Raw genomic sequence first — 26,363 nt, 5'->3', positions numbered from 1 at the left:
TCTATTTCCGACCAATCATCGCCATTGTCAGTTGCTCTAGCAGATGACCGAGGTGCCCGTGATTGATCAGTTTGCAACTCTTCCTCTATATGAAAGAATAAAATAGTTTTTATAGAAGAATAAATATTATAATATTAATAATTATTCATAGCTGCCCACAGATTCCACGCAAAAATATGCCAGAATGAATTATACCATGCACCCAAAGAGATTGCATCTGCAAACTATGCAACCAACATGCTGTCAAAGACTGGTGAAAGCAAAACCCGAACTAATGTATACATTGGGTTTTATAAAAAATAATTATCATTACTCATGGCTGGAATAAAATAATGGAACTAAAATCCTACATTTGGGTTAAAGGCCTAATAAATGAAAATGTTTCTTAAACTATCACTTGATATGTTATAATTTGATTCAAAGGAAGGGACCTCATTGCTGTCCTCGATCTCTGAACCTGCTTCCTCCAATAAAATATCCAAAATATCACTCTTATTGAGCCAACATGATTTTTTTTAAATTTCGTGTGGCTATTTCTAGCCGAGTGCTAGGTGGGCTAGAAGGGTGGGCGGCATCTGCTATATGTAGGTAACTGCGTGTTATTGTGCTGGAGGATAGTGTTATGTGTGGTGTGCGAGTTGCAGGGATGTTGGGGACAGCACAAACACCCAGCCCCCGGGCCATTGGAATTAACCAATGAAGGTTAAAATCCCCGACCCGGCCGGGAATCGAACCCGGGGACCCTCTGAACAGAAGGCCAGTACGCTGACCATTCAGCCAATGAGTCGGACAGCCAACATGATGATATGTTTACACAGTAACACAACATTCTCCCAAGCACTCAACTACAGTAGGGCCCACGAGAGTTGAAGTCTGACGTTTAGCGCCACCGGCGAGAAAAAGTTGACTAACGCTGCTCGAAAATGGCCTGTTGCTATGGCAACGATAACAGAGTTGCAACATTTTAGGACGCTATAATCACGTGGATTGGCTTGCTCTCAGTCACTTTTGTTGTTCATATTCTGACATTTCTTTTCTCGATGAAGTATCGTCTTCCTATTGTGTTTATTATACCGTAGTTTATTCCTGAATTGTACAGGTACCGTTAACAATCCGAGTTAAATAATAAAAAAACTATCAATGTGGGTAGTGTTGTTCTATTCTGTGATTAACATGTGCATTTGTTGAGGTTATTGTCAGAAACTGATGATTTTGTTAGTGATTATGAAATCTTTTATATATATCGATAATGTCGTGTTCTGTCTTAAATGCTGGAATTATTAACACTAGCTTAGGAACTGGTCAAGTGTAAATGAATTGTATTAGGCCTAGGCCTACATGTTTTATTAAACACTCAGCCTGTCTGAAAGGGTGGTAGGCTGCAAATGGAGGTAACTATGACAACGCAGCGTACTTCGTAGTTACAGCTTTCGCCGCTCACCAGTCAGACTTCAACTCTCGTGGGCCCTACAATAAGAAAGAATACTTCAGCAGAACGGCAAGGAGAACGATCTCAGAGTATTTCATATTGAAGATTCAACATCCCAATCACTGCTACATCCTAATGGACACTAAATGACCTATAACAATCCAGCTGTGAACAGGAATTGTATTACATTCACGTAACTGCATTTAACCCACTGGCCTCAACTGCCGGCTCTCAGCCTGCCGCTGAAGCAGGCCCCTTTACCAACATACAACTCTGAGCTGATTGTGACATCATGGATGTTCCTTTTCCTATTTATGTTTGGTCTGAACAGACGGCACTAAGTGTTGAAAACTGAACATTCCAATCACTGCTACGTTCTAATGTTATATACCATATTTAAGCTAAGGATCAAAGCTACTTTTCAGTATAAAGCTTGCTCGATTTTGTTGCACTTGTGTATCTTGATTCATTTCAAGGTTGCTTACTTGAGAGAAGGTTATGTATGACATTGTTACATTTGTTTTAACTTCCTTCTCTACTATCAATAGATAGTATGACATGGTACATACCGTCTTGTTTTTTTAAATTCCACTGTAATGTGATTTTTGTAGCAGGTATCTTATATCAGTATTCCCTGTGCTAAGTCAGCAGTCTGTTTCTTACAGTCATCACCAGAGGTAAGAAAGAAAAAAATGGTTTGCTAACAAGTGCGCAAACTGAAAATGTATTGGAAAATAGAGAAAATTATTATTCCACACAAGAAACATCGGAAAGTCATATAGCAGTGGTTCAGAAGAACCTGCACACTCTAGTCCTAGGCTGAATCCCAGTTCAGTTTCAATGTCATAAGAGAGTCAATTTCAAGGCATGATTAGAATGACAAAAATAATATGGTAAAGATTTAAACTAAATGTAAAGTCGGGCCCAGTCACGTCTGTATTAAATACAAAGTCCACATCGGGAAAGGCCCACCTACCTGTATAGTATGCTTAGGGTCCAAAGAGGGAGCAAAACAAAGATGATTTCAATTGATAAGTTTAATTTTTTGTTCTGTATTGACTTTTGAATAACAAACTAATTTATCTTTTTAATGGAATACAGTGGAACCTCGATTCTCCATTTTTGGAGGGACCACAGAAAAAAAACCATTCAACACGGGAAAACTGAAAATCCGGGAATGAATGAACCATCAACAATTTGCCTAAACATTACGAAAATGAAATATGTATAATTATAATCTTACAAACACTCCTAAACCAAACCAAACTACAGCCCCAATGGGCCTTCACCTACCAAGCGACTGCTGCTCAGTCCAAAGGCTTGCAGATTACGAGGTGATGCATGGTCAGTGTGAAGAATCCTCACGGCTGCAATTCCTGGCTCTTTACACCATGGTGCCATCACTCCATTCGATAGCTCCTCAATTAAACGTAATCATAGACTGAGTGGACCTGGAACCAGCCCTCATTTCCAGCTAAAATAACTGATGTTGCCATTGATGCTTTCACGGTCCGTACTTATAGACATTATACTGTCTAGGCTTTTGGGCTTATGCCGTGTCAACAAAATAAGGTGTAATTCTTTACTTTTCGCAGAGAACTGTGCTCTGCGTCCTCAGAAGAAATCTCAACTGTCCACGAGAAAGACGAGAAACATTGTTTAAGAAGCTACATTCATTCGCGCAACAAAATTATTGTACTGAATAGGTGGAACATCTTTTTCATTTTAGCATTGTAATTATTAGTTCAATACGGGTCAGTGATGAAGTTTTTAACTTTAAATCGATGCCTTTTGCTGGCAAGATGTAGTGGTTACAGTGCACTATGTCTTCTGGTATGGGCTAGTGTAAATTTGTTACTTTCATTGATCTGTCTCAGTCTCATCCTTGGCTTTGACAATATGAAAGTGACCGAGGTATGAGCCATTCCTGATGCAGTCAGTCCCTGCTATGAATGGTGTGGAAAATATCGCTCATAGGGTCGGTTGGTGCATGCATTTCAGACTGATATGTAAAAGCAACTTCTGGCTCGGCGAGGAAAGCAACGGGAAACTATCTCACTCCTCATTTCCCTAGCACACCTCTTCAGTGATGCCTAGGCCATTTATGACAGCTGTTGGCGGAACTGTGGAAGATCAAACCAGCCTTCGGGCTGAATACCCAACATATGATGAACTCGAGAATATGTTTTCAAATGTAAGTATCGATTCTCAAACGTTCTTGAATGCGTTATATTCAATTCTGCCCGTCACTAATCACAATCGAATTGGAAAGAGAAAAAATAACATCAAGACTTCAGAAATTATGGTTATTTGTAACATTGAGCTCGTCTGGAAAGCGTGCTCGCTGGACAAGTCGGTATGGGTGCGAAATGATACAACATTTTTACATGTAGCCTAACGAGTGTAAATAAAACAACTGCGGTTTTTATAACATTTTACCACAAAAAAGTGAAATTCCCAGTCTTATATCAGGACCAAAACAGTAATAGGCAATCCCAAAGCCTCCCATGGCTTTATGTAAGGTGCAACATCTGTTCTGGTCTCGATAACATAATCTTATACGAAAATATTAAAATACTAAACATGTGTTACTTAAGAAGGAGCAGTTTCGATTCCTGCCTGAAAGCCCAGTGACTATACAGTGCCCTGAGGGAAGTGCCGAAAACCTGTTCGGCGATACAATTGAAAAAGTAAAAAATAAATATCTAACCCTGGACACAATGTAGACGTTTTGCAAGTATGAACATTTGACGAAACTTGTTCCGTCTTCAAGTAGAACTGTTGAAATGCACTGTCTCCTTTCAATTATTGTGGACACTCTCTGCCTTACGATTTCCAAGGATTCTCTAAACAATACCACTCGAGTGAATGCTAAGATGGCTCCTTATGCAACTTCACCGCCGATCACTTTACCAGTACAGTACTTCCACTAATTATTGCAATGACGGGAAGTTAACACCAAGATCCGTAAATATGCCATAGCCATCCTTTCGTGAGATTGAGTTTTTTTGAAAAATGTGTGATCAAGGATATAGCACTGATGGGACTGAAATTTCTGGATGGGTGATCCGGGAAATCGTTTCTTCAAGGATCGGATAATGCAGAATTTTTACAACGTGATTTAAATAGGATGCTCGCTGGACCACATAATCTGAATGAATAATACGGAAAAATGTAATTTACGGGAACGTATAATCGAGGTTCTACCGCAATATTATTTTTCCAACTTTCAATATTCCATCGCAGATTAAAAAGTAAGTCACAGAATGTAAAATATGTTTTGGTCATTTGTCACCTTCCCCAGCTACAAATACATAAAATTAACATGAAATATGCACACATAGTAGTACACATTTTGACATTTTTGAAAATTTAAATAATCATGCTATTGTAAGTCATAAAATGTCATTTTCAGTACAAACAGTATATACATTCTAAAAAAATCCTTGATAACTTGTAAACAATAGATTTTATATGTACAATTCAACCCTTTATTTTATTTGACTAATTTAAGGGTGATGTAAATAGCTAATTTTACCAAGGACTTTTTAGAATTTATATATATAACCTACTCGAAATGACAACAACTTTTTATGACTTAAAAGCATGATTTCTACATTTTCAAAATGTTTTCAAATGTGTACTACTATGTGTGCTTATTTAAAGTAAATTTTATGTGCAATATATAGAAAGATCACAAATAACTAGAACACATTCTACATTCAATTAGTTATTTTTAAATCTGGGATTAAATTGTCAAGTACTGAAAGGTGGAAAAATAATAATATTCCAATATTCAAGTATGGAAGAAGCTACATACCAGCTATCCTCCCTCGAACGCATAGCAGCTAAAGTAGGGTTGAAGATCGCTGACAACGAAACAGAATTTCTGACCAACATCAGAGAAGCACCTAACTTCATTTCTTTGGGGGACAAAATAATACACAAGGCCAACTCATTCAAGTATTTTGGAGAATGGATAGCCCCAAATGTTAATGAGGATCTTGCAATGAAGAGTAGATGCACTAAATTTGAAAGAGCTTATCATCTTCGTAAGAACATAAGTCTAAATCCCTCTCCTTGAATCCTTAAACTTCAACACTACAGCACTGTAGTAAGACCATCTGTACTGTACATGACCCGGAAAGGACAACTCAGAAAACTGGAACTGAAAGAGCGAAAAATCCTCAGAAGGATTATGGGTCCCATAAAAGGAGGAGATGGGCACACAATCAGACACAACAAGGAACTGTACAGTAAAATAGAGAGCATTACAACAGCTATGAGGAAGAGAAGACTAACGTTCTATGGTCACATAGTCAGGATGGACAGCCAGAGGCTCACTTCAAGGATCTTCAACCTGTATCTAGAGGGAAAGCAACAAGTGCCAAATGGACAAATTTAGTTCGGAAAGACCTACAATACCTAAACATTGATCACATTGACATTTACAACCGAGATAAGTTCAGAAAGTTAATCAAGATATCTGACTCTCTTCAGTCACTAACAGCTAAATCACTGCATCCAGGAATAGGAGTGAAAAGGACTCAAGAAAGAAAAGACATCCATAGCGCTAGAATGCAGGAAGACTGGGGCTAAGAGGAAGAAAGAAGCTCACCAGAGTTAAGAACCACGTGGTCCATCGTAGGTCTAAAAGAAGAAGAAGAAGAAGAAGAAGAAGAAGAAGAAGAAGAAGAAGAAGAAGAAGAAGAAGATTCCAAAGCAGGATTCAAGACTTCTGAAGCAACTAGTACAACACAATCTCATCTCAAAAAATACCACAACAGGATGTAAATGGCTCAGAGAAATAAGAAAGGATCTGAAGGAAATAGGCCTTACAACAGAACTAAGATAAAATTGAATACAAAACTCAAGAATACAAACCTCCACTTTACCCTTACGCGAAACAAACCAACAACATGCGTATTTTCAACCAAGGAAAGGGCACGAAGATTTCTGAAGAAGTACTGGGAGGACCGCAAAGCCTGAACAATCCCTTCAAAGAGATCTGAACAATGGACTGACTAAAGTGATCCTATGCAGTCATAAAAGAAGAAGGAGAAGAAGGAGAAGAAGAAGAAGACATGAATAAATTAGTTTATAAAGAAAGAAGACACAAGACAAATATAGAAACAAGGGCAATATCCACATCTTCACATAGATGGGCTTTCTCTTTACCTCTTCCCCTGACAAGCTCACTTCTTCCTCCCAGCTTCATCAGGAGGGCAGTCATCAACACTCACTGAAGATCCACATCTTGACGGAACTTCAGTCTTGACATGAGAAGTGTAGGGTAAGAAGAAAACTGAACAAGTAAAAGAAAGGGAAGAAACATACGATAAAGATAATACAGCTGGTAAAAGATTAGGAACACAGAACAAACACAAGAGGAGAAATGGATTCTGTAATTTTGAAGAACATGCTATCAACGGAAACACCAAGTTGTTGAGTAAAATGAGCTAAAGATTCAGAAACTAGATGATTTAAAAAGATAAGACAGATATCTGAGACCTGCCGAGTGCAAAATTGTCTAGTAACACCCATCAACCCCGGGATAACGATGGTGAAATATTTCATTTAACAACCATTACCACAAAATCATCTTAACGATTCATGGTGAAAAGAGAAATAGAACAAGACTACAAGCCGAATGTGTTCCAGAATGTTGAAGATTTCATACGTGGACCATATCATCTAAGATGAGGTATTCCATCATGCCAGGAAGTCGTGAGAAATCATGCAAAATGTTAACCTTTGCAAAATTCTAGAAAGCAGTCTATTTTGGCCATTTTTGAAATGACACATGTAGTCAAATGCAGACTGAAAGGCAAGAGAGAAGGGAAATGTGGACATGGGTAGAGAAGATTTTCCTCTGACAGTGGCTCAATATGTATATGATGCAACAACCCTGACATGGGATTACTTCTTAACAGTTGTAAACTTTTTGTGAATAGAAGTCCCCCTATGCATGGGGGCAGCATAATAACACCCACGGTATCCCCTGCCTGTCGTAAAGTCCAACCAAAAGGGTCTCCAGGGGCTCTGGACTCCGGAGAATGGGTTGGCGACCACGGGGCCCTTAGCTGTGTTCTGGCACTGCTTCCACTTACTTGTGCCAGGCTCCTCACTTTCAATTATCCTATCCGACCTCCTTTGGTCAACTCTTGTTCTTTTCTGACCCCAGTGGTATTAGGCATCGAGGCCTTGAGAGTCTTTCATTTTCACACCCTTCATTGCCCTTGTCTTTCTTTGGCCGATACCTTCATTTTTTGAACTGTCAGATCACTTCCTTTTTTCTCTCTGATTAGTGTCATACAGAGGAGGAAACCCTACTTACACTTCCTCTTAAAACAACAATCACCACCACCTGTGTCCGGCTCCATGGCTAAATGGTTAGCGTTCTTGGCCTTTGGTCACAGGGGTCCCGGGTTTGATTCCCGCCAGGGTTGGGAATTTTAACCTTAATTGGTTAATTTCGTTGGCATGGGGCTGGGTGTATGTATCATCTTCATCATTTCATCCTCACCAGGTCGCCTACGGGCGTCAAATCAAAAGACCAGCATCTGTCGAGCCGAACTTGTCCTTGGACACTCCCGGCACTGAAAGCCATACGCCATTATTACCACCACCTGTGAGGAGAAGGCATCAGCACGAGGAGAAGAAAAATGTAATATATGTATGCAGAATATGGAAAACTTGCCGTATCTTTTATTAATATTTTCAGTGAAATAATGATACATTTTTAAAAATGTAACTGGACTTATTGTCTATTTAGCATCTATTTTAATTTACAGTACAGTTCAGAATTAGTGGTACCAAGTGAATTGACTTTGTGGTTAGGGTTGAGTAGCTTTGAGTTTGCATTCAGGAGATGGTGGGTTCAAATACCACAGTTGGCAGCCCTGAAGATAGTTTTCCGTGGTTTCTCATTTCTCATACCAGGCAAATGCTGGGGCTGTACCTTAAGGCCACGGTTGCTTCCATCCCACTCCTAGCCATTTCTTATCCCATCATCGCCATAAGACCTACCTGTGTATAGGTGCAGCATAAAGCACAATGTAAAAAAAAAAAAGAATTACTGGTTCTTTGGCATCCATTAATTCTACACGTAGTAATGTGTAATATTAAAGGCAGATCTATGAAAATTGAATACACAGTAATCAGTTATGAAACTCATTTCCCTTTGTAATCCTAGCATCAGAACCATCTTCAACATAATGGATTTCGTTATTACCTTTTCCACTGAAGGGTGTAGATGCCAAGAGCTACTGGCTGTTCACTGGGTTGATGAACTGTGACACAAAATGCTTCAGTACCAACTTCTCCATTCTTTAGTCGGAGAGATTTCAGCTGTGACAACATCTTTTCATCCACCGCATTTGCCTGTGAAGACTAAATCTTGAAATATATACCTCAATGCTGAACTAGAAATTGTTCAACATCAGTAAATCAATAATACTACATTAAAATATGGAACTGCAATTTATGAAAGAAAATCAAGAACTCATCATTTAACATTTAAAATGTACAAGTCATAGAGGTATAGGAAGATAGCAACATCGAAAGGAACGCATAACAGGATAAACACAATGATGGATCAGTGTAGGAAGAAAGAAAAATAGTGTATGCAACAAAACAAACAACACAGAATTATTTAAGTCATATAGAGATAGGAACAAGAAAAGAACACATAATAGGAATATGTAACGGACTCGTCACATCGCCGGCATCTACTTCCAAGGAAATTTGCCACGCACTAATCTTCATTTTGTTATTGCTATGGACTCTCCTTTATTACGACAACACGCTGTATTCTTCGCTGCAACTGGGAGTGAATAACCTCATCATTAATATTTATTTGAAAAACTATACCTTGCATCGATGTCAGCTCTATTCGTTTACGCCGTCCTTTGTCAACTGACTGCCCGCAGGCTTGCTTACACTTCTGATGACGTCACCCGATACTGTTTGGTTTGCTAGTGCATGCTCCTGTAATTTCTAGAACCAACTCGACTTGCCTCTCCTCAATTCTCCCCCTCTACACATTCATATATACACCAGGCTTTGCTCTAACCTAATTGAGATGGATTTTACCTGTGTAGAGGGTGGAGCATGGAGTGTCCTCACCATTATTGTGAAACTGTGCACTTTAGTGCCTTTTCTGTTCAGGTGCTATGAACTTCGATATGGGAAGGTATGACAAACATTTTTACTCATTCTTTTAAACTTGCAGTCTTGAAAAAACAACTTTTCCTTTCATAAATTCATGGCATTAGCCAAAACTTCACCCTATTTTTCTATGAACTATAGTAAACTATGGACTCTGTTTGAATTCTCTTTTCAGCTGTGCGAGTTTTATGTTGGTGCCTGTCCGAGTCCCATGCGTGGTTATGTATGACCAGTGCTTTGAAATTATTTTTTCATTATCTGTAGCTGAGACTGTCCTTAAACAGCCTTCTTGGATGCCCGTGATTTGGATAGGTTAATGAACTTTCCTAACATAATCTTCATTGGGATAGAGTGTCCATATGTGCAGTTCCCCTTTAAAATCAACTTTCTTATGGACTTCGCTGCCGAAGACCTTTGTATTGTAACGTGTTTTTTCTTTTTTCTTTTGACACTGTAATTTTGTAACATTTTGGATTTACTGCTCAGCTTGTTGACTAGTAATTAGGTAGGCTTATTTTCTGTTTCCCTTTCCTCCTCCTTCTCCCTGATTTGTTCTTTCTTTTTTTCTCTCTATGTATACTTCATTACGAAACTGAGTGTAGTTGTATTTCGGTTAATGGTTGGGATAATGGCATATTTGTGTACATTAGAGATGTTCCGAGAAAATTTGTAAAAATTATGGGTTCATTCTCTCTTGAATACATTTGTAATCAAAATTTATTGTGGTTTTCACTTTTCTTGTAATCTCTACCTATTGTATTCCTCACTTAACTTGACAGGCACTGTTATTCGGAGGCTTACTTGCGTTGGTTTCCACTGCACCATATTTCCCTCTCCCTTCCCTTTTTTGTATGGGGCGAGTCTGCTATTTCTGTGGCTATTCCTATTATCTTCACCCCCACGGCATCTTATTACTCATTGATCGTAGTTGGATGATTACGGAGTAATGCGTACTGTACAAACTTGGTATTTCCAAATCTCCCTGTGTCATATCACTGCGAACTTGTTCTATCTACCTATATTACACATGACAAATAGCACAAAGAATTTTTTTTTTTTTACAAGTTGCATTCATCGCTCCGACATAATTAGGTCTTATGGCGACGATGGGATAGGAAAGGGCCAGAAGTGGGGAGGAAGCAGTCGTGGCCTTAATTAAGGTACAGCCCCAGCATTTGCCTGATGTGAAAATGGGAAACCACGGAAAACCTATTTCGGGGCTGCCGACAGTGGGGTTTGAACCCACTATCTCCCAAATGCAAGCTCGCAGCTGCCCCCCCCCCCCCCCCTTGTCACATGGCCAACTTGCTTGGTAATAACACAATGAAAGGTCAGAGTAGGAGGAGGGAGTATAGAAAGAGGAGACAAGGGCAAACAGGAAAACACAAACGAACAATCTCCACATCTTCAAATATGAAGGTTGATCAAATATAAATAGGATATTTGTTCCTGAACATCAACAGTTGGTAGGACTGGCCCCACATTTCCGCTACGCTTAAGCGTGACCGTTAGGAGTGGGGAGAGCATGCTGTTAGATATTCCCGGCTGTTTCGTCTAACGCTCATGATGTCGGAGCAATAGGTGCACCCCTCCACTGCGCAACGCATATTTATAAAATTCCTTGCTTGTGAAGAAGTTATAGCGGCAGAAATTTGCCAGAGACTGACTGTACAGTTCGGTGATCAAACATTGTCAAGGACACGTGTTTTTCCTGGCATAAAAAGTTCAGGACGAGAACGTGTGGAAAATCAGCAACACGATCGCCGTCCTCAGACCAGCATTACTGATGAAAACATTTGTGTGGTTAAAGACATTAATGACGACGATCGACAGGTATGAGCGACATACAATCAATGCTGCTTACTACTGCGAGCTGTCGAACAAGGCGAGGGCTGCATATCGCTGCAAAACACGAGACCAACCAATTCAACAGCTCATCCTCCTCCACAACAATGCGCGGCCCCATACTGCAACTCTAACCGTCTCCAAGCTAAAGGAAATGTAGTGGACTAAACTTGATCATCCTCATTACAGCCTGGACTTATCGCCCTGCGATTTCCATTTGTTTGGACCGCTTAAAGAAGCTCTAGGAGAGCAACGATTTGAAGATGATGAGAGTGTGGAAGACTTCGTGTGCAACTGGCTGGTGACACGACCCCGTTCTTTTTACAATGAGGGCATCAAAAAGCTGCCCATACGCTGGGACAAATGCATCTCCAAGGCAGGAAACTATGTGGAAAAAATTTTTTAATTGCCGTGTGTTTTTCAAGAAATGAATTTAAATAAACAATAAAATCCCATTTATATTTGATCCCCCCTCGTAGATAAGCTGTCTCCCAGCAATCCCAGTTCTTCTACATCCATCTCTTCTCAGCCCTTGATGAGCTCATCTCTGCTTCCTAGCTTCATCAGGAGGGCAGGTATCAACACTAACTGAGGCGGCATCTTGACAGATCTTCAGTCTTGACGTATGAAGTGTGCAATAAGGAGAAAGCCAAATACCGTATTTACGCGAATAATCCCCGCACCCTAAATTTAGGTAGGCTTATTTTGAAAAAAAGAAATGCCAACTTTGACGCAAAAACCGCATCCCAATTTTGTGCAATTGTTTTTAAATGTGCGGGTATTATTTGCGTAAATACCCGTATTTACGCGAATAATACCCGCCATCGAATAATCCCGCACCCTAAATTTAGGAAAGCTGAATTTGAAAAAAAAATGCCAACATTGACGCAAATAAAAACTGCACCCCAATTTCGTACCCCAAATTTTTAAAAAAAATGTGCGGGCATTATTCGCGTAAATACGGTAAATAGAGGAAAAGGGAAGAAATATAAGATAAAGATGATTATAGGGGATAAAAAAAAGATGGACACACAACAAACACAAAAGCAGAAAAAGGAACCTGATTGTTACTTAACTGCGTTGGTATAGTATATGTTCAAAATGTCCATCACATGCCACATATTGTTCATTTCTGAAAATTATTGAACATGTTACTGTATGGACATACAAAATTATGTTACCTTCTTGTGTAATTCAGGAATATCTGTAGGTGGATCATATGTTTTGAAAACTGATATGTAGGCATCTGGGATTGTGAGATCCGGGGAGCAGGAAGGGTAAAGGAATGGAGTTTCGTGAGATACCGGTATTAGGCAATCCTTAAAGCGTCGTTGCAGAAGGAACTGTAACACCTGTTGGAGAAGTCGTCCATGATTCTCGTTTGTGGTGATGGTTCTTCGGTGCCCTGTTGTCTACTTTCGTTCACGCAAGACAAGAGGTGCCAACCTTTGAAGTGGATTATCAGTAATCGCCCTCCGCCCCCGAGAAAAATTTTGAGTCAAGTCCAAAGCATGCTCCTTCCTTCTGGATAAAGACACCCCCTTTACCCTTCTCTCTAGCAATCTATTCGAAAGTATACCGCAATAACATTTGTACTTAACTTGTTAGTTCTGTGTTAAAACATTCCTTGTAGCTTGTTTCTCACGCAGCAGGTGCTTTTCAGTGTAGTTTTTCTTGAAGCATCCTTCCCACTGTGATGACATTTTCGTCTTCTGAACCATAAGCGATTCCAGTGCAGATGTACTTAATTCAGGCCTCACTTCTTTCTGAATCTGTCTGTCAACTGTCAGATACACTTAACACAGCAAATACAACATTACTGAAGGATTTTTAGTGGAGAAGAACAGCGCCTGAACTCCTTCATTCACAATAAATTTTACAACGCTTATGGGTAGTAAAAGGAAGTCACGATTGAATAAGTATCGTTGCCAACTCACAAGCATTGAAATGAGGATGATTTAGGAGAAAAGGATTGAACATTTTTCTTTTGTTTCTTTCTTCCGTAGAATATATCTTTTTCATGATCTCAGCTTTTCCGTAATAATTTCCTCTTTGGCCATAATTCCGTAATCATGAGGTGAAATCCGTAATAATTACGGACAATCCGTAATAGTTGGCACCTCTGCAAGACTGATCTCATATGATGGAACTTGTTAATGACAGCTAACACTGTTCTGTTTTTTGGTGCCTCCTTATCAACTCGCTCCTCATACTGTTCTTTAACATAAAGCAAACTCGGCCCATTCTGATGCCCCACTTTGTATGACCAAAAATAATGTTCCATGATAAACATAATCTCTTCTGTTGTGAGAACTGGAATTGCAGAAATCAATGTAACACTAAACGCACAATATGTCAAACTATTTTATGCAATAAATAAATACTTTATTCCCAGGGAAATGTGGACAGCAGATGAGCAACAATTGCTTTGTCATTTGTTTTGGTACATACTGCAGAAAGAAAGCACTCTAGGACAATCTCCACTTCCTCATACACTGTCATCTTCGTATCAGCTCTTTCTTCATCAATCTCAGTTAATTTACACCCATTTCTTCTCAGCCCTGACAAGCTCATTTCTGCTTTCCAGATTCATCGGGAGCATTCATTGAGAGGCCATCTCGACAGATCTTCATTCTTGAGTTGGGAAGTGTACTATAGGATTACAGTCAGGTAAACACAGGAAAAGGGAAGAGACAAAAAGAGAAAGATGAATATGGGTAGTAAAAGACTATAAAGACAGGACAAACACAAAAAGAAGCAGAAAAGGAACTCAATGGGTCAATAAACACCAATATAAAGAATATACATACATTCACAATGAACTCCAGCACAGAACACATGGATGGGACTAAAGCTAAAGGTGAAAATCTCTGACTTGGCTGGGAATCAAACCTGGAGCATTCTGAACCGAAAGCCACTATGCTGACCATACAGCCAAGGAGCTGGACACTGGCACTTTACATTCGTGGCAGGTCTTACAAATGGGTATTTTGGAAAATGAAAATGAAAACAAGTCTAACAAATTAATGTTTTATTAAACACTACTGTTGGAGGTTATATAGATTTAAAAACCTGTTAACTGCAACTGCAAGTGGCTCTGTTCAGGTTCACAGGTAAAGCAGTGTTCTCCCCAGGACCTTTTTAATGGGCGCACCGCCCGGCTGTTTTTACAGACCGCCCGGCTAACATAACCTACTGTAGATGAGTGCTAGTTACTTTATTTGAACACATAGTTGAGTCATTGGTTGTTTCGAATTAAAATATAAATACTGTGAAACTATTTATTTAAATGATAAAAATTCATTGTTGTCAGCATAATTACATTGGAGTTTAAGTGTTTTGCTTTGCTATAACGTAGCGTTGTGCGTGAGCAGCTCTTGGATCAGCGTAGAATCAAGGAGAATATGTAGAATCGCTTGCGAGCACTTGTCTCGATTCCGTATGACGTCACAAACCCGCACGGCACTCCACAGCAACGGAGTGGCAAGCACGATGATACACGATTATGAACGAGCGGTAGAACACCAGAAGTTCAAAATTCTCTGTCAATACTTGAATTAATAACGATTAGAACAGATTCCATGCAATACAAATGGAAGAAGTACACCGTATAACATTGGCCAGGATCGTTAGAGACCATTATAAGAACGAGATGGTGATTGTGATATATTAGTAGTGTTCTAAAACACAAAATTCTAACTACATTCTCTCAATATAGACATTCATTTACGAATCAATTGGAGAGGATTATGTTGCAGCAGCATTATTAAAGTCATGCATCCCAATGTGATGCTTGGTACCGGCTTCCTCCCAGTCACCTTGGTGAATTCATTAACAGTGTTATACTGATAATAATAATGTTGTCTTTTCGTACCAGTAACTACTTTGGACGGTTTTCGGAGACGCCTAGGTGCCGGAATTTTGTCCCGTAGGAGTTCTTTTACGTGCCAGTAAATCTACCGAGGCTGACATATTTGAGCAGATTCAAGTACTACCGGACTGAGCCAGGATCGAACCTGCCAAGTTGGGGTCAGAAGGCCAGCTCCACAAGTCTGAGCCGATCGGCCGGGCAACAATACCACTAGCAACTACATAGAAATTACTGACATTCAGTCCTTCCATACTTAATTTCATGAGGTGGTAACGCGAATACCGGTACCACACTAATATTTGAGATTATGCTAAGTTAAGATTTAACCGAGTTTGGGGTTTTGTTCATTATTTTATTCTTGATTTGAAATATATGTACTTCGCATATATTGAATCATGTCATTGCCTTGGAGTCATTAAGTGTTATTTTAAACATACTTCCTTCGTTACATCACGATTTCATTCCCGCTAGTTTCGTTGTTACAAGTAATTTTATGAACGGTCAGAAATACCGATGCGTATTCCTATGGACTCGATTCCGGCGCAGTGTCCATTTCCAGGCATAGAACTCAACTCGATACAGACTTTCTCGACTCCACTCCATCGCTAGCTTATCACAGTATTTTACCAAATCCTTCAATACAATATTTGGTATTGCGCATTTGCTATGGCAGCCATTTTGACAGAAAATATCGATCTACAATCGAATATGAAATATACGAATCGATAGAGTATGTGTTAGTGTTCAGTGTCACCAACTTAGTTGTTTTCGAAGCAAATCTGTTTGTTCGGTGTTCTTTTGGTTTCTTTAACATTTACTACTGCTAACAATGGACTTCAGTTGAATTATAGTTCCGATTTAATTACATTTTAACTATTGTTGTCAGTGTTTTCCATTTGTGCTTTACTTTCTAATTCATCACGAATATTGGTATTATTTTCAATCTCTTGGCGTGAATTACCTAAATGAACTGCCCGTTTCATTTCTTTGTGTTTTTGACGCCAAATTCTGTGTTCTCAAAATCAGCAGGAAATCTCGTCAAACATCTACTCTTCCAAGTTCCTTTAAGAAAGAACCTAGTAAAAGTAATAATTCAACACCAGGAGAGATTTCCGAAAAGGACATTGCTGAGGCCGCCTCATCTGGTGAAGTGGAAATTATTCAAAATGAAAAACCACAAGTGAAACATTCTTCTAAACACCGCTTATCGGGCATCAGTAATGACTGGTTTAAGCAATTTACGTGGTTAATTGTGAAAGAACATGGTGTGTTTTGTTCCACATGTATAAAATGTTCATTGAAGAAACCGACTTGGGTGACTATACCGTGTGCAAGACTTCGAAAGGAGAGTTTAGTTGACCATGAACAAAGCAAGCTGCATACCAATTCCTGTTCAAACTTAAGTGAAAGACGTGCATTCGAAGAAACTGGATTTGGACAAATAGAAAAATCAGTTTCTATTTTAAACAATTTACAGAAAGATGCTTTTCTCGGAGCCCTAAGATCAATGTATTGGTTGACAAAAAATGAGCTGCCACACACTACACTATACGGAAAATTGCTCAAACCCTGTGAGGCTATGGGTTGTACATATCTAAAGCATCTTAATATTGGTGATAATGCTAATTATACTTCAGAAAGAATAATGCAGGAGTTACTTGATGTTATAGCTTCAGAAATTAGATGTGAAATATTAAAGAACATACATTCAGCAGATTATTTCAGTGTTCTGTGTGATGAAACTGCAGATATTTCTGTACTGAAATAACTTATTGTGTACATAAAATATGTCAGCCAACTTGAAAAAGAGGTTAATGTTAGTTTTGTGTCAACCTGCAACATCATTGATGGTAAAGCTGAGACCATAACAAATAAACTAACTGAAATCCTTGAAAATTTAGGGTTAAAAACTTGTAATTTGGTAGGTCTAGGATCTGATGGGGCAGCTGTCATGATTGGTAAGCAAAAGGGAGTAGCAACACTGCTAAGAGAGGAAACAAATTGACTCATGGTAAACTGTCACTGCATTAACCACAGATTGGCACTTGCTAGTGCCAAGGCAGCAGCTGAAATGCTTTATTTAGTGAAGTTTAATGACATTTTAAGACAAATCTTTTTCTTTTTTCGAAATTCCTCAGTCAGGATGGCTGGTTTAACTGAAATCCAGAATATCATGAATAGCCCTCAAATTAAACTAAAATTGGCCAGTGATACTAGATGGTTGTCTCATGACTCTGCTGTACAGTCTCTAAGAAGGTCTATGGTGAGTGTTGTTGCTGCACTTGAAAGAGAGGCCACTGAAAGGAATGATATTACAGCTGAAGGCTTAAGCAAATACATGAAGACATACAATTTCTTAGCTGCAATTATGATGCTTTCAGATATCTTGCCTCTTCTATTCACATTGTCTAGAGCTTGGCAAACACAAGATATTGACTTGACAGAAACTGAACCAATCTTAGAAGCCACAAAACTCAGCATCTTACAATTGAAAGAGACTCCAGGAAATCATTTTCATAGTCTCTGTCACCATCTTGCTGGTGAATGGTCAGACTTCCACATCACTTATTCAGATGTCGATGTTGTGACCTTCAAGACAACAATTTATAACAAGTACATAGATACTGTTATCCAACATCTAGAACACAGATTTTCAGATATGCCCATCATTTCCTGCTTTACAAGAGTGTTTAATGCAAAAAGTCAAGATCAGAATGAAGCTTCTGAGTTGCTTCTTGATTTCTACTCTAAAATGGGAAGCCCTCCAGTCATAAATTACAATAGCGCTAAACTGGAATGGTCTGTTGCATCAAAAATGTTCCAAGGAGAGTCCTAAATTGGATTAAGACCTAAACAAATAATGATGAAGTTTGCAACAACATGCTAGCTTCAGGAATCTTTTCCAAATTTAGCAATACTAGCTGCTAATGGACTGTCCAGACCTGTGAGCACAGCTGAATGTGAAAGGGGATTTTCGGCTTTGAAGAGAGTTAAAATCTCTTTGAAGAATCGCATGAAGCAGAGCACACTCAACAATTTGATGCTGATTTCACTAGAGGGACCAGACTCAACAGAATTCAATTATATAAGAGCTGCAGACAACTGGGCCTCAAAGAAGAAAAGAAGAAACAACATATAAAATGTCATGCTAAAAGTAAATTTCAATTTTTTAATGGTAGAAAGAGATATATCTTATTTTGTCTTGTTGGTGATAACAGTGAAAACAATTTTCAGTTTATGTTTACCTCTCTGATATTATTGTCAATTCAAGCATGTGCCCCACCTATATCAACCAGAGGGGAATAAACAATTTATTTATTGAAATTATATCACTCATTTTTGAAGTAGTATTCCCCCACCCGGCTACTTATTCCTGCCACCCGGCTGACAAAAATTTCTGGGGAGAACACTGTAAAGGTATGTACGAAAGGAGTAATTAACGGCTTTAGAATTTACATCGAGGGTATTTTCCATGGCTCTAAGTTTCTCTCTTTGATTTCCCCTGTAACGAACCATGTACCCAATATTCTCGGCTTGCGACCCACACATCACTGTTTCGGCAAATTCCAAAATGCCTAACTTAAACTCCACAGTGAAACTCTTTTCGTGAATTTTTTTTTTTTGCTAGTGGCTTTACGTCGCACTGACACAGATAGGTCTTATGGCGACGATGGGATAGGAAAGGCCTAGGAGTTGAAAGGAAGCAGCCGTGGCCTAAATTAAGGCACAGCCCCAGCATTTGCCTGGTGTGAAAATGGGAAACCACGGAAAACCATCTTCAGGGCTGCCGACGGTGGGAATCAAACCCACTATCTCCCGGATGCGAGCTCACAGCCGCGTGCCCTTAATCGCACGGCCAACTTGCCTGGTTGAATTTATTTTTACTGGTAACGCTGACAAATACAGTAAAATAATGAAACATTGCTTTACTAGTAAGAATAAAGCAGGCAGCAGGCAGAAATGTAGAAGCTGCTACTGTGTGAAGGTCAAATTCTTATCCCCTCCATCCTAATGACATTCTTTTGCAAACACCTGAAAGAGGACATTTGTCCTTGGCCAACAGCCAACAGTTTGTACAATAACAAAAATTCTGAAAATATGTCCAACAAGTATATTTATGGGTCTAACTTTCACATATGTATAATTCTTTTAAAAATTTGCCCTCAAAACTTGGGTTTTAAAATTGAGGGATTTTATTTAGGAAGGCTAGGAATTCATGTGGAATCCAAACCACAAGAATATTATTATCTGTAAACTTAAGTGAGAATATTTTCTGCCATTGAAATTAATGCCATATTTTTCAACCCAGCCAAATATTGAAACACATCTTTCAGTTAATAATTAATAATGAATTAATTGTAATAATTAAGGAATTATTTAGGCAATATGGGATGGAATCATCTCCCAAATTTTAAGATCCTTCCAGCTGAATCAAGTTTGACTTAAAAGACATTAATGTTTAACTGCAATGTGGCATTTAATTAGGACGATATTAATATCTAAAAACATACTTTAAATGTTATCTAATTAAAAAAAAAAAAATCATGATTAATACTTTAGACTGAAAAGGAAATCTGAGACAAGCTACCAACCAGCTTTGAATTTCCCAAATCCACTCGGTTACAGTTAAGGAGCTAAGTACGAATCAGTGTTATATACGTAGTACAGTATACTATAGTAATTTTAAACTCACCAGTTCGATCGAGGAGTCGACAATTACTAAAGAGCAAGGCGAGACGCAATTTACATGAGGCATCACTACAAAAGGTTCTTTCACAAAGCTTTTCACAATAGGCTCAAATTTAAGGGAAACAAACTTTGTAGTGACATCGAAAGGCTTTACAACAGGCACTCCGACGATTGTCTCCTTCCAACAGGAACTTGCAATGTTCTGTCCATCTCTGCTAAGTTCCAGTGTGTATGTCACCTAAAACACATTTTAATGAAAGTATGCATTAGTTTATCTCAGTATAATATTCTCTAACAAATATGAGATAAATTGTTAATAATAATAATAATAATAATAATAATAATAATAATAATAATAATAATAATAATAATAATAATACTCTGCAAATAATCTCAGCCTTTGTGGGTGAGGTTAACTTCCAAAAGTAACCAGGGGAACCCGACCCCTACAGAGCGCGTCCCCAGGTGGCGGATGGGGGGCCCCTACAGTTTGTAGGGTTGGTTGAAATACCCAATACAACCTGCGGACCATCGGGTAGCCAAATTCCTGGGGGCTTTAAAATACTGGCACACCCTCTCTCCAGGGGTCATAAATATGGAGGGCCCTTAGCCTGGGTTATAGGTGAAGTCCTCAACGGCATCTACGGCGGATAAGATGACCTCCGGTACGGTGGAGATGGTGGAAGGGGCAAACCTTGCCTAGGGTACACTAGGTGAAAACTGGTCAATGGCGAAGGAAGAGAAGAATCTCCCAATGGCAGAGAGGGCGGATGAGCTACCTCCAAGAATTGAATCTTGGTTGAGAAACATAAAATTCCCCAGGCGTTCGTTCCCAGATTGGGCGACCTTAGGTCAGCGTCTGTACCCCAGGATAGGGGCGGCTGGAAGAAACCTCCAGGGCTCACAACCTTCGTTGTAAACTGGTGACTCAAGTAGTTACCCCAAACTCATGTTTATCGTTCATGGGAAAGTGTAATGTGAAACAAATTACCTCAGGTGCACCGTTGTGCACAAGCATTCAGATTCTGGGGAGTCTGCAGCGTTACACAGAGACGAGTCGGAGCATCTTGGAACCTCGAACAAAATCAAATGCAAATACCCGAATTTTATAGCCACCTTCAATGCTAATTCTGTTCTTAAAACTGGAAAGTAAAACACCTTACAGACAATCTCAGAAATCATCGAATTATCATAACGGTACTTCAGGAGACCAGATATATAGATGAAAACAACTTCGACTCTGAAGGGTTCAGGATATACAAGGGAAAAGTTGGTCAAAGAGTCATGAAAAACATGCCACACCTAGGAACTGGCTTCATAATAAACAAGAATGTCCTGGATTCCATAGTCCAATTTGAGTCCCAATCTGAAAGACTATCAACTTTGGTTTTCAAATCTACTGTCAATAGAATATATACACTATTGTGAATGCCCATGCCCCCATAAATGAGGACAACAGAAAGAACAAGGAGAAAGTGTAACTCTTTTGGGATCAGTTGGATGATGTCATCCAAAGGGTACCTGAAAAACACATCATACTAATGGGAGACTTCAACGCCCAGATAGGGAAGAAGAGAAAGTATCGACATGTAGTCGGGAAATAACCAGCGCATAACAGGACCAATCAAAATGGTGTCAGACTTATAGAGTTGTGCCAAGCCCACGGTATGATACTGAAATCCACAGCTTTTAAAAAGCTTCCTAGAAAACAAAAAACATGGTTCTCACCAAATCCTAACTTGGGTGAATTTCAACTGGACCATGTGGGCTATTAGACGGAAGTTCAATAGGGAGATACAAAATGTCAAAGTCCTCAGGGGAGCTAATTTAGACTCGGACCATTACATGTCGAAGATAAAGATCAAAACCATCCCCAGAAGGAGAAACAAGGTCCTTAAACACACAAGCAAACGATATAACCCGGAGAAAATTTTAAATTCAAAAGAATACCATCTTGCGACAAAGGATATACACAAACAAAAATGGGATCAAATAAAACAGAACCTATTATCAAAAGCCGAAAAATTTGCCTTTATAACAAAAGTTTAAAAAACATGCTTAATGGTCGAAAGAATGTGACGATCTATTGAAACAAAGGAAAGAAGCATGGCATAAATGGCAGTCACAACAAACGGAAAGCAATAGACAAAATTACTTGAATATCAGAAAGATGGTCAATAAAAAATTCAAAACAATTAAAAAGGCTTATGAAAACCAGATGCTTATTCAAATAGATGACGACTTTACCAAAAACAAGAAGTTACTACAAAATCTTTAAACAGAGAACAACGAAGTACAAACCACCGAATCTGCAGTTACGGGACAAGAATGGAAATATAGCACATAACAACACTGATAACTGCAGGATACTAACTGACTTCTTTGAAAATCTCCTCAAACGCCAGTAGAAAAAATGACATTTAATGTCCCAACAAATACCAATCCTGACTCACAGCCGCCAACCTTCGACGAACTAGAAAGGATCATTTTGAGCCTTAAAAACAACAAAGCATTGGGAGAAAACCAGATCACAGCTGAACTTTGGAAGAAAGCCAACAAGGAAGCAATAGAATCCCTACAAAACGTTTTTGAAGAAATCTGGGTCAAAGAAAGAATTCAAGAAAAATGGAAGATGGCCCTCATCCACCCAATCCACAAGAAGGGGGATAAAATGAACCCCAACAACTATAGAGGCATATTACTTTTGGATATTACATATAAGATATTCTCAAAGGCCTTACTTAATAGGACAGAACCTCAGATCATCAATTGGGTGAATATCAAGCGGGATTCAGAAAGGGGAGATCCTGTCCGGAACAAATCCTGAACCTTAAAAATCTCACAGCATACCAGAAATCTAGGGCAAAAACGTACGTCATCACCTTTATTGACTTCCAAAAGGCATATGACTCACTAGACCAGGAAAGTCACCATTCTGTACTCAAAGAATTCGGTCTAGACAACAAAACAACAAACCTCATCAGGGAAACTCTCACCAATACATATTCCAAAGTCAAATTCATGGGATAATTGTCGGCTCCTTTTGAGATAAAACTGGTGTCCGACAGGGTGACGTACTGTCCCCCATACTGTTCAATTGTGCCTTGGAGAAGGTAGTCAGAGAATGGGATAAGACAACTAGTGGTGGAATTCGATTGGGATCGGTAAACAAGGGTATCAAGATCAAATGTTTAGCTTTCGCAGATGACATGGCCTTACTAGCTGAGATGTGGAAGGAAGCCAAGGAGCAGTCCTTCAAACTGCTGAAGCAAGCAGAGAAGACAGGTCTCAAAATCGCCTTTGGAAAGACCAAAATAATAACCAACATTAAGAATCCTCCAAAATATTTGAAAGTGGGTGAATGGATCAGTTGGAATGGTCTTGAGAAGAAAGCAATGGAATCTCGACGAACCAAAATAGAAACAGCCTTCCAGCTTACGAAAGACACCTATGACAAAAAATCCCTCTCGTGGAATTCCAAGATTAGACATTATAATACAGTAGTCAAGCCTGAAGCCCTTTATGCTGCAGAAACACTGTCTATAACTACATATGGTCCAATGGAAAAGTTGGAGATAAAGGAAAGGAAAATACTACAAAAAATTCTAGGCCCCAAATTCCATAATAACGAAATTTCACACATCAGCAATGAAACCCTGTACAGGAAATCAGAAAGGATTTCCGACACAATAAGGAAAAGGAGAATTGACTTCTATGGCCACATCCTAAGAATGGATCTGAAAAGGATAACTAAAAGAATCTTTGACTATTTCCATAATAAGAAAACCAAGCCGAACTGTTTTAAGGAAACTGAGAAGGACCTACGAGAATTCCAAATTACAGAAGAGATGCTTGTAGATTGATCTGCAAAGAAAATAACCCAAATGACTATACAGAATTTCTGAACAAGAGAAGAAGGCAAGATCTGAAAGAATGAAGAAGTACTGGGAAGACAAGAAAACACGACTCACTAATCATTGATAGATCTATCGTACCCAAAAGAGGGTGAAACGGACAATAATAATAATAATAATAATAATAATAATAATAATAATAATAATAATAATAATAATAATAATAATAATAATAATGATGATGATGATGATAATAATAATAATAATAATAATAATAATCTGAAGATTAAGAGAGAATATCATAAGGATAGGAATAATAAACTCCATTGAAGTTAATTTTCATAATAGAGACTATTATAACATTTTTGTAAGACAACTACAGAAATATGCTCCTCCTAGATTAATGCTGTAAGATGAAAATGGAAAAATGGCACATAGCAGAAGTGAAAATGCTGAGATTATGGCAAAAGCATTCAGTAAAGTTTTGAAATGTGAAGAACATATTGGAATTATTACATATCCACAGCCTGTTTCCAGTCAATTGACCAGGCCAGGAATGGAATGAATGTACTCCGGTTTTCCCTGTTATCTTTCATTCCAGCAACACTCTCTAATATTTCATTTCATTAATCATTCTTTAATCATTGTACCAGAGGAGTGTGACAGGCTTCGGCAGCCGGCACAATTCCCATCATTACTGCTAGAACAGGGGGGGGGGGGGGCGACACAATGGAGACTAGCATCAAGTAAAACAGTTTATAAAGAAATTGAACCAGTATTGAGCATGATTAGGAAAAAAACATATATATCATTCTTTGGACATCTTTTCAGAACACCAAACAGCAGAATTAGCAGAAGAATAATTGAAAAATTATGGAATAGCAAGACCAAGATTAAATGGATCATGGAAATTAAGGAGGATAGTAAAGAACTACAAATAACAACAGACAATCTCAAAATCAAAACAGAAAAAAATTAAGATACTTCAAGACACACACTCTAGGCTACAGATCAAGATCAATAAAAGGTCTAATGGGAAGGTATTTTCAACAGAACAAAGGAAGGCAGCATCTCTCACAATGAAAAAATATTGGGCTGATAGGAAATCAAGAAATCCTTTGTATAATTGAACAGAGTGGCCCAATGTAGGCCATAGAATGTCAAATAAAATAAAATAAATAATCTGAAGACATTGAGGGCAGATCATTGATTAAAGATGTAGAAAAGCAAGAAAGAAAAATCTCAAAGAAAATTTTTATACCAGTCTGTACAGGGGGAATTTGGATGGTAAGGAAATCTCATGACCTGTACCAACAGAGAAAATCTCAGAGTGTTTTATGGATATATTCTCAGAAAGAGTAATCAGAGATTGATCAAAAGAATTCTGACACTGTGTAAGATAGATCTAAGTTCAGAAAATTAGTCGACAATCACCATTTTAAACATCATCCCAGTACTACCACCAAAAAAAGACCTGGTCAGAAGATCGCAAGAAAAGCCACAGTGAGAAGATGAAGGGATTTTGGGAGAAAGAAAAGGCAACAACATCAGCTGAATAAGTTCAACTGCGCTCTTAGTTGGACATAGTGAAGAAAAAAGAAGAAGAAGAATCTGAAGACATTTAAGGCTGCCTGCACATCAGGTTTGTTATTTTATTAAGACCTCTGTAGGGCAATCTATGACTTTTAATTAATTTTGCTGGGTAAACACCAAATGGGCTACCAGAGATCTTTCATTTATTTTATTTACTTGTCTTTAGAAGTGGCAAAGTTAGGACTCATGACTCTCTCTTAAACTTAACCACACAACTGTCAGCAAAATTTATGAAAAATGTACATACAGTATGTCTACCAGTTAATTAAATATTAAAAACTCATTTAAATTGAAACACAAAATATGCAACAAAGGAACCTCTTTAAACTTATATGTATACTCAACCGTACAACAATTGGCTGCAAAAAAAGTATTTAATTTTATACATTCTCGAAACAGGAATATATTCATGAACTGTGGACACCCAGCGGCCAAACATATTTGTTCCTGTATTGACTTGTCTAAAGCTATTAAAAAATAGTTAAAATAGTGTATCTTTTCAATGATAAAAGTGTATTGACAAAGTGGACCAAGCATTACTATTTTAAATAGCTTTTAATAGCGTCAAAAGCGATATCGCAACGAAAGGTTTCGATAGTAATTAGAAAATACCTGTAAAAAGATTCTCCATCCTGAATTAGTTTCGACACACTGAAACACCTCACCATTACAGACCACCACCAAGGGGTCAGCTCAAGGCTTACGATCACCATCTGATGGACGAATCATTATCAGCATCATCTGCTCTCACATATGAATTCTAGATGCAGATTTTAACATAAATGGTTTTACAACTTAATAATATTAATTTTTTTAAAGTGTGATTTGATAGAATCTGATGAAATATGTCATTCTATTTTAATTAAGTTTTTTCCTTTTTCAAATATATTCTGTTGTAAAATTCCTTTTCAGG

General features: G+C 38.4%; 1 protein-coding gene across 1 annotated transcript in view; it reads right to left on the bottom strand.

Moving 5' to 3' along the window:
* The window catches only part of gry (trafficking protein particle complex subunit 11 gry), a 147,813-nt gene that overhangs the window by 7,666 nt on the left and 113,784 nt on the right, over nt 1-26,363 (bottom strand). Inside the window, exons 16-17 of the mRNA XM_067152633.2 lie at nt 20,008-20,241; nt 8,664-8,821 (exon numbers count right to left, since the gene is read on the bottom strand). Of these exons, the coding sequence (XP_067008734.2) occupies nt 8,664-8,821; nt 20,008-20,241 (392 nt within the window). The remainder of the gene's footprint in view (nt 1-8,663; nt 8,822-20,007; nt 20,242-26,363) is intronic.

Source organism: Anabrus simplex, chromosome 8 (assembly GCF_040414725.1).
Source record: "Anabrus simplex isolate iqAnaSimp1 chromosome 8, ASM4041472v1, whole genome shotgun sequence".
Classification (NCBI taxonomy): Eukaryota; Metazoa; Arthropoda; class Insecta; order Orthoptera; family Tettigoniidae; genus Anabrus; species Anabrus simplex.
This window is presented reverse-complemented; position numbering and strand designations above follow the sequence as displayed.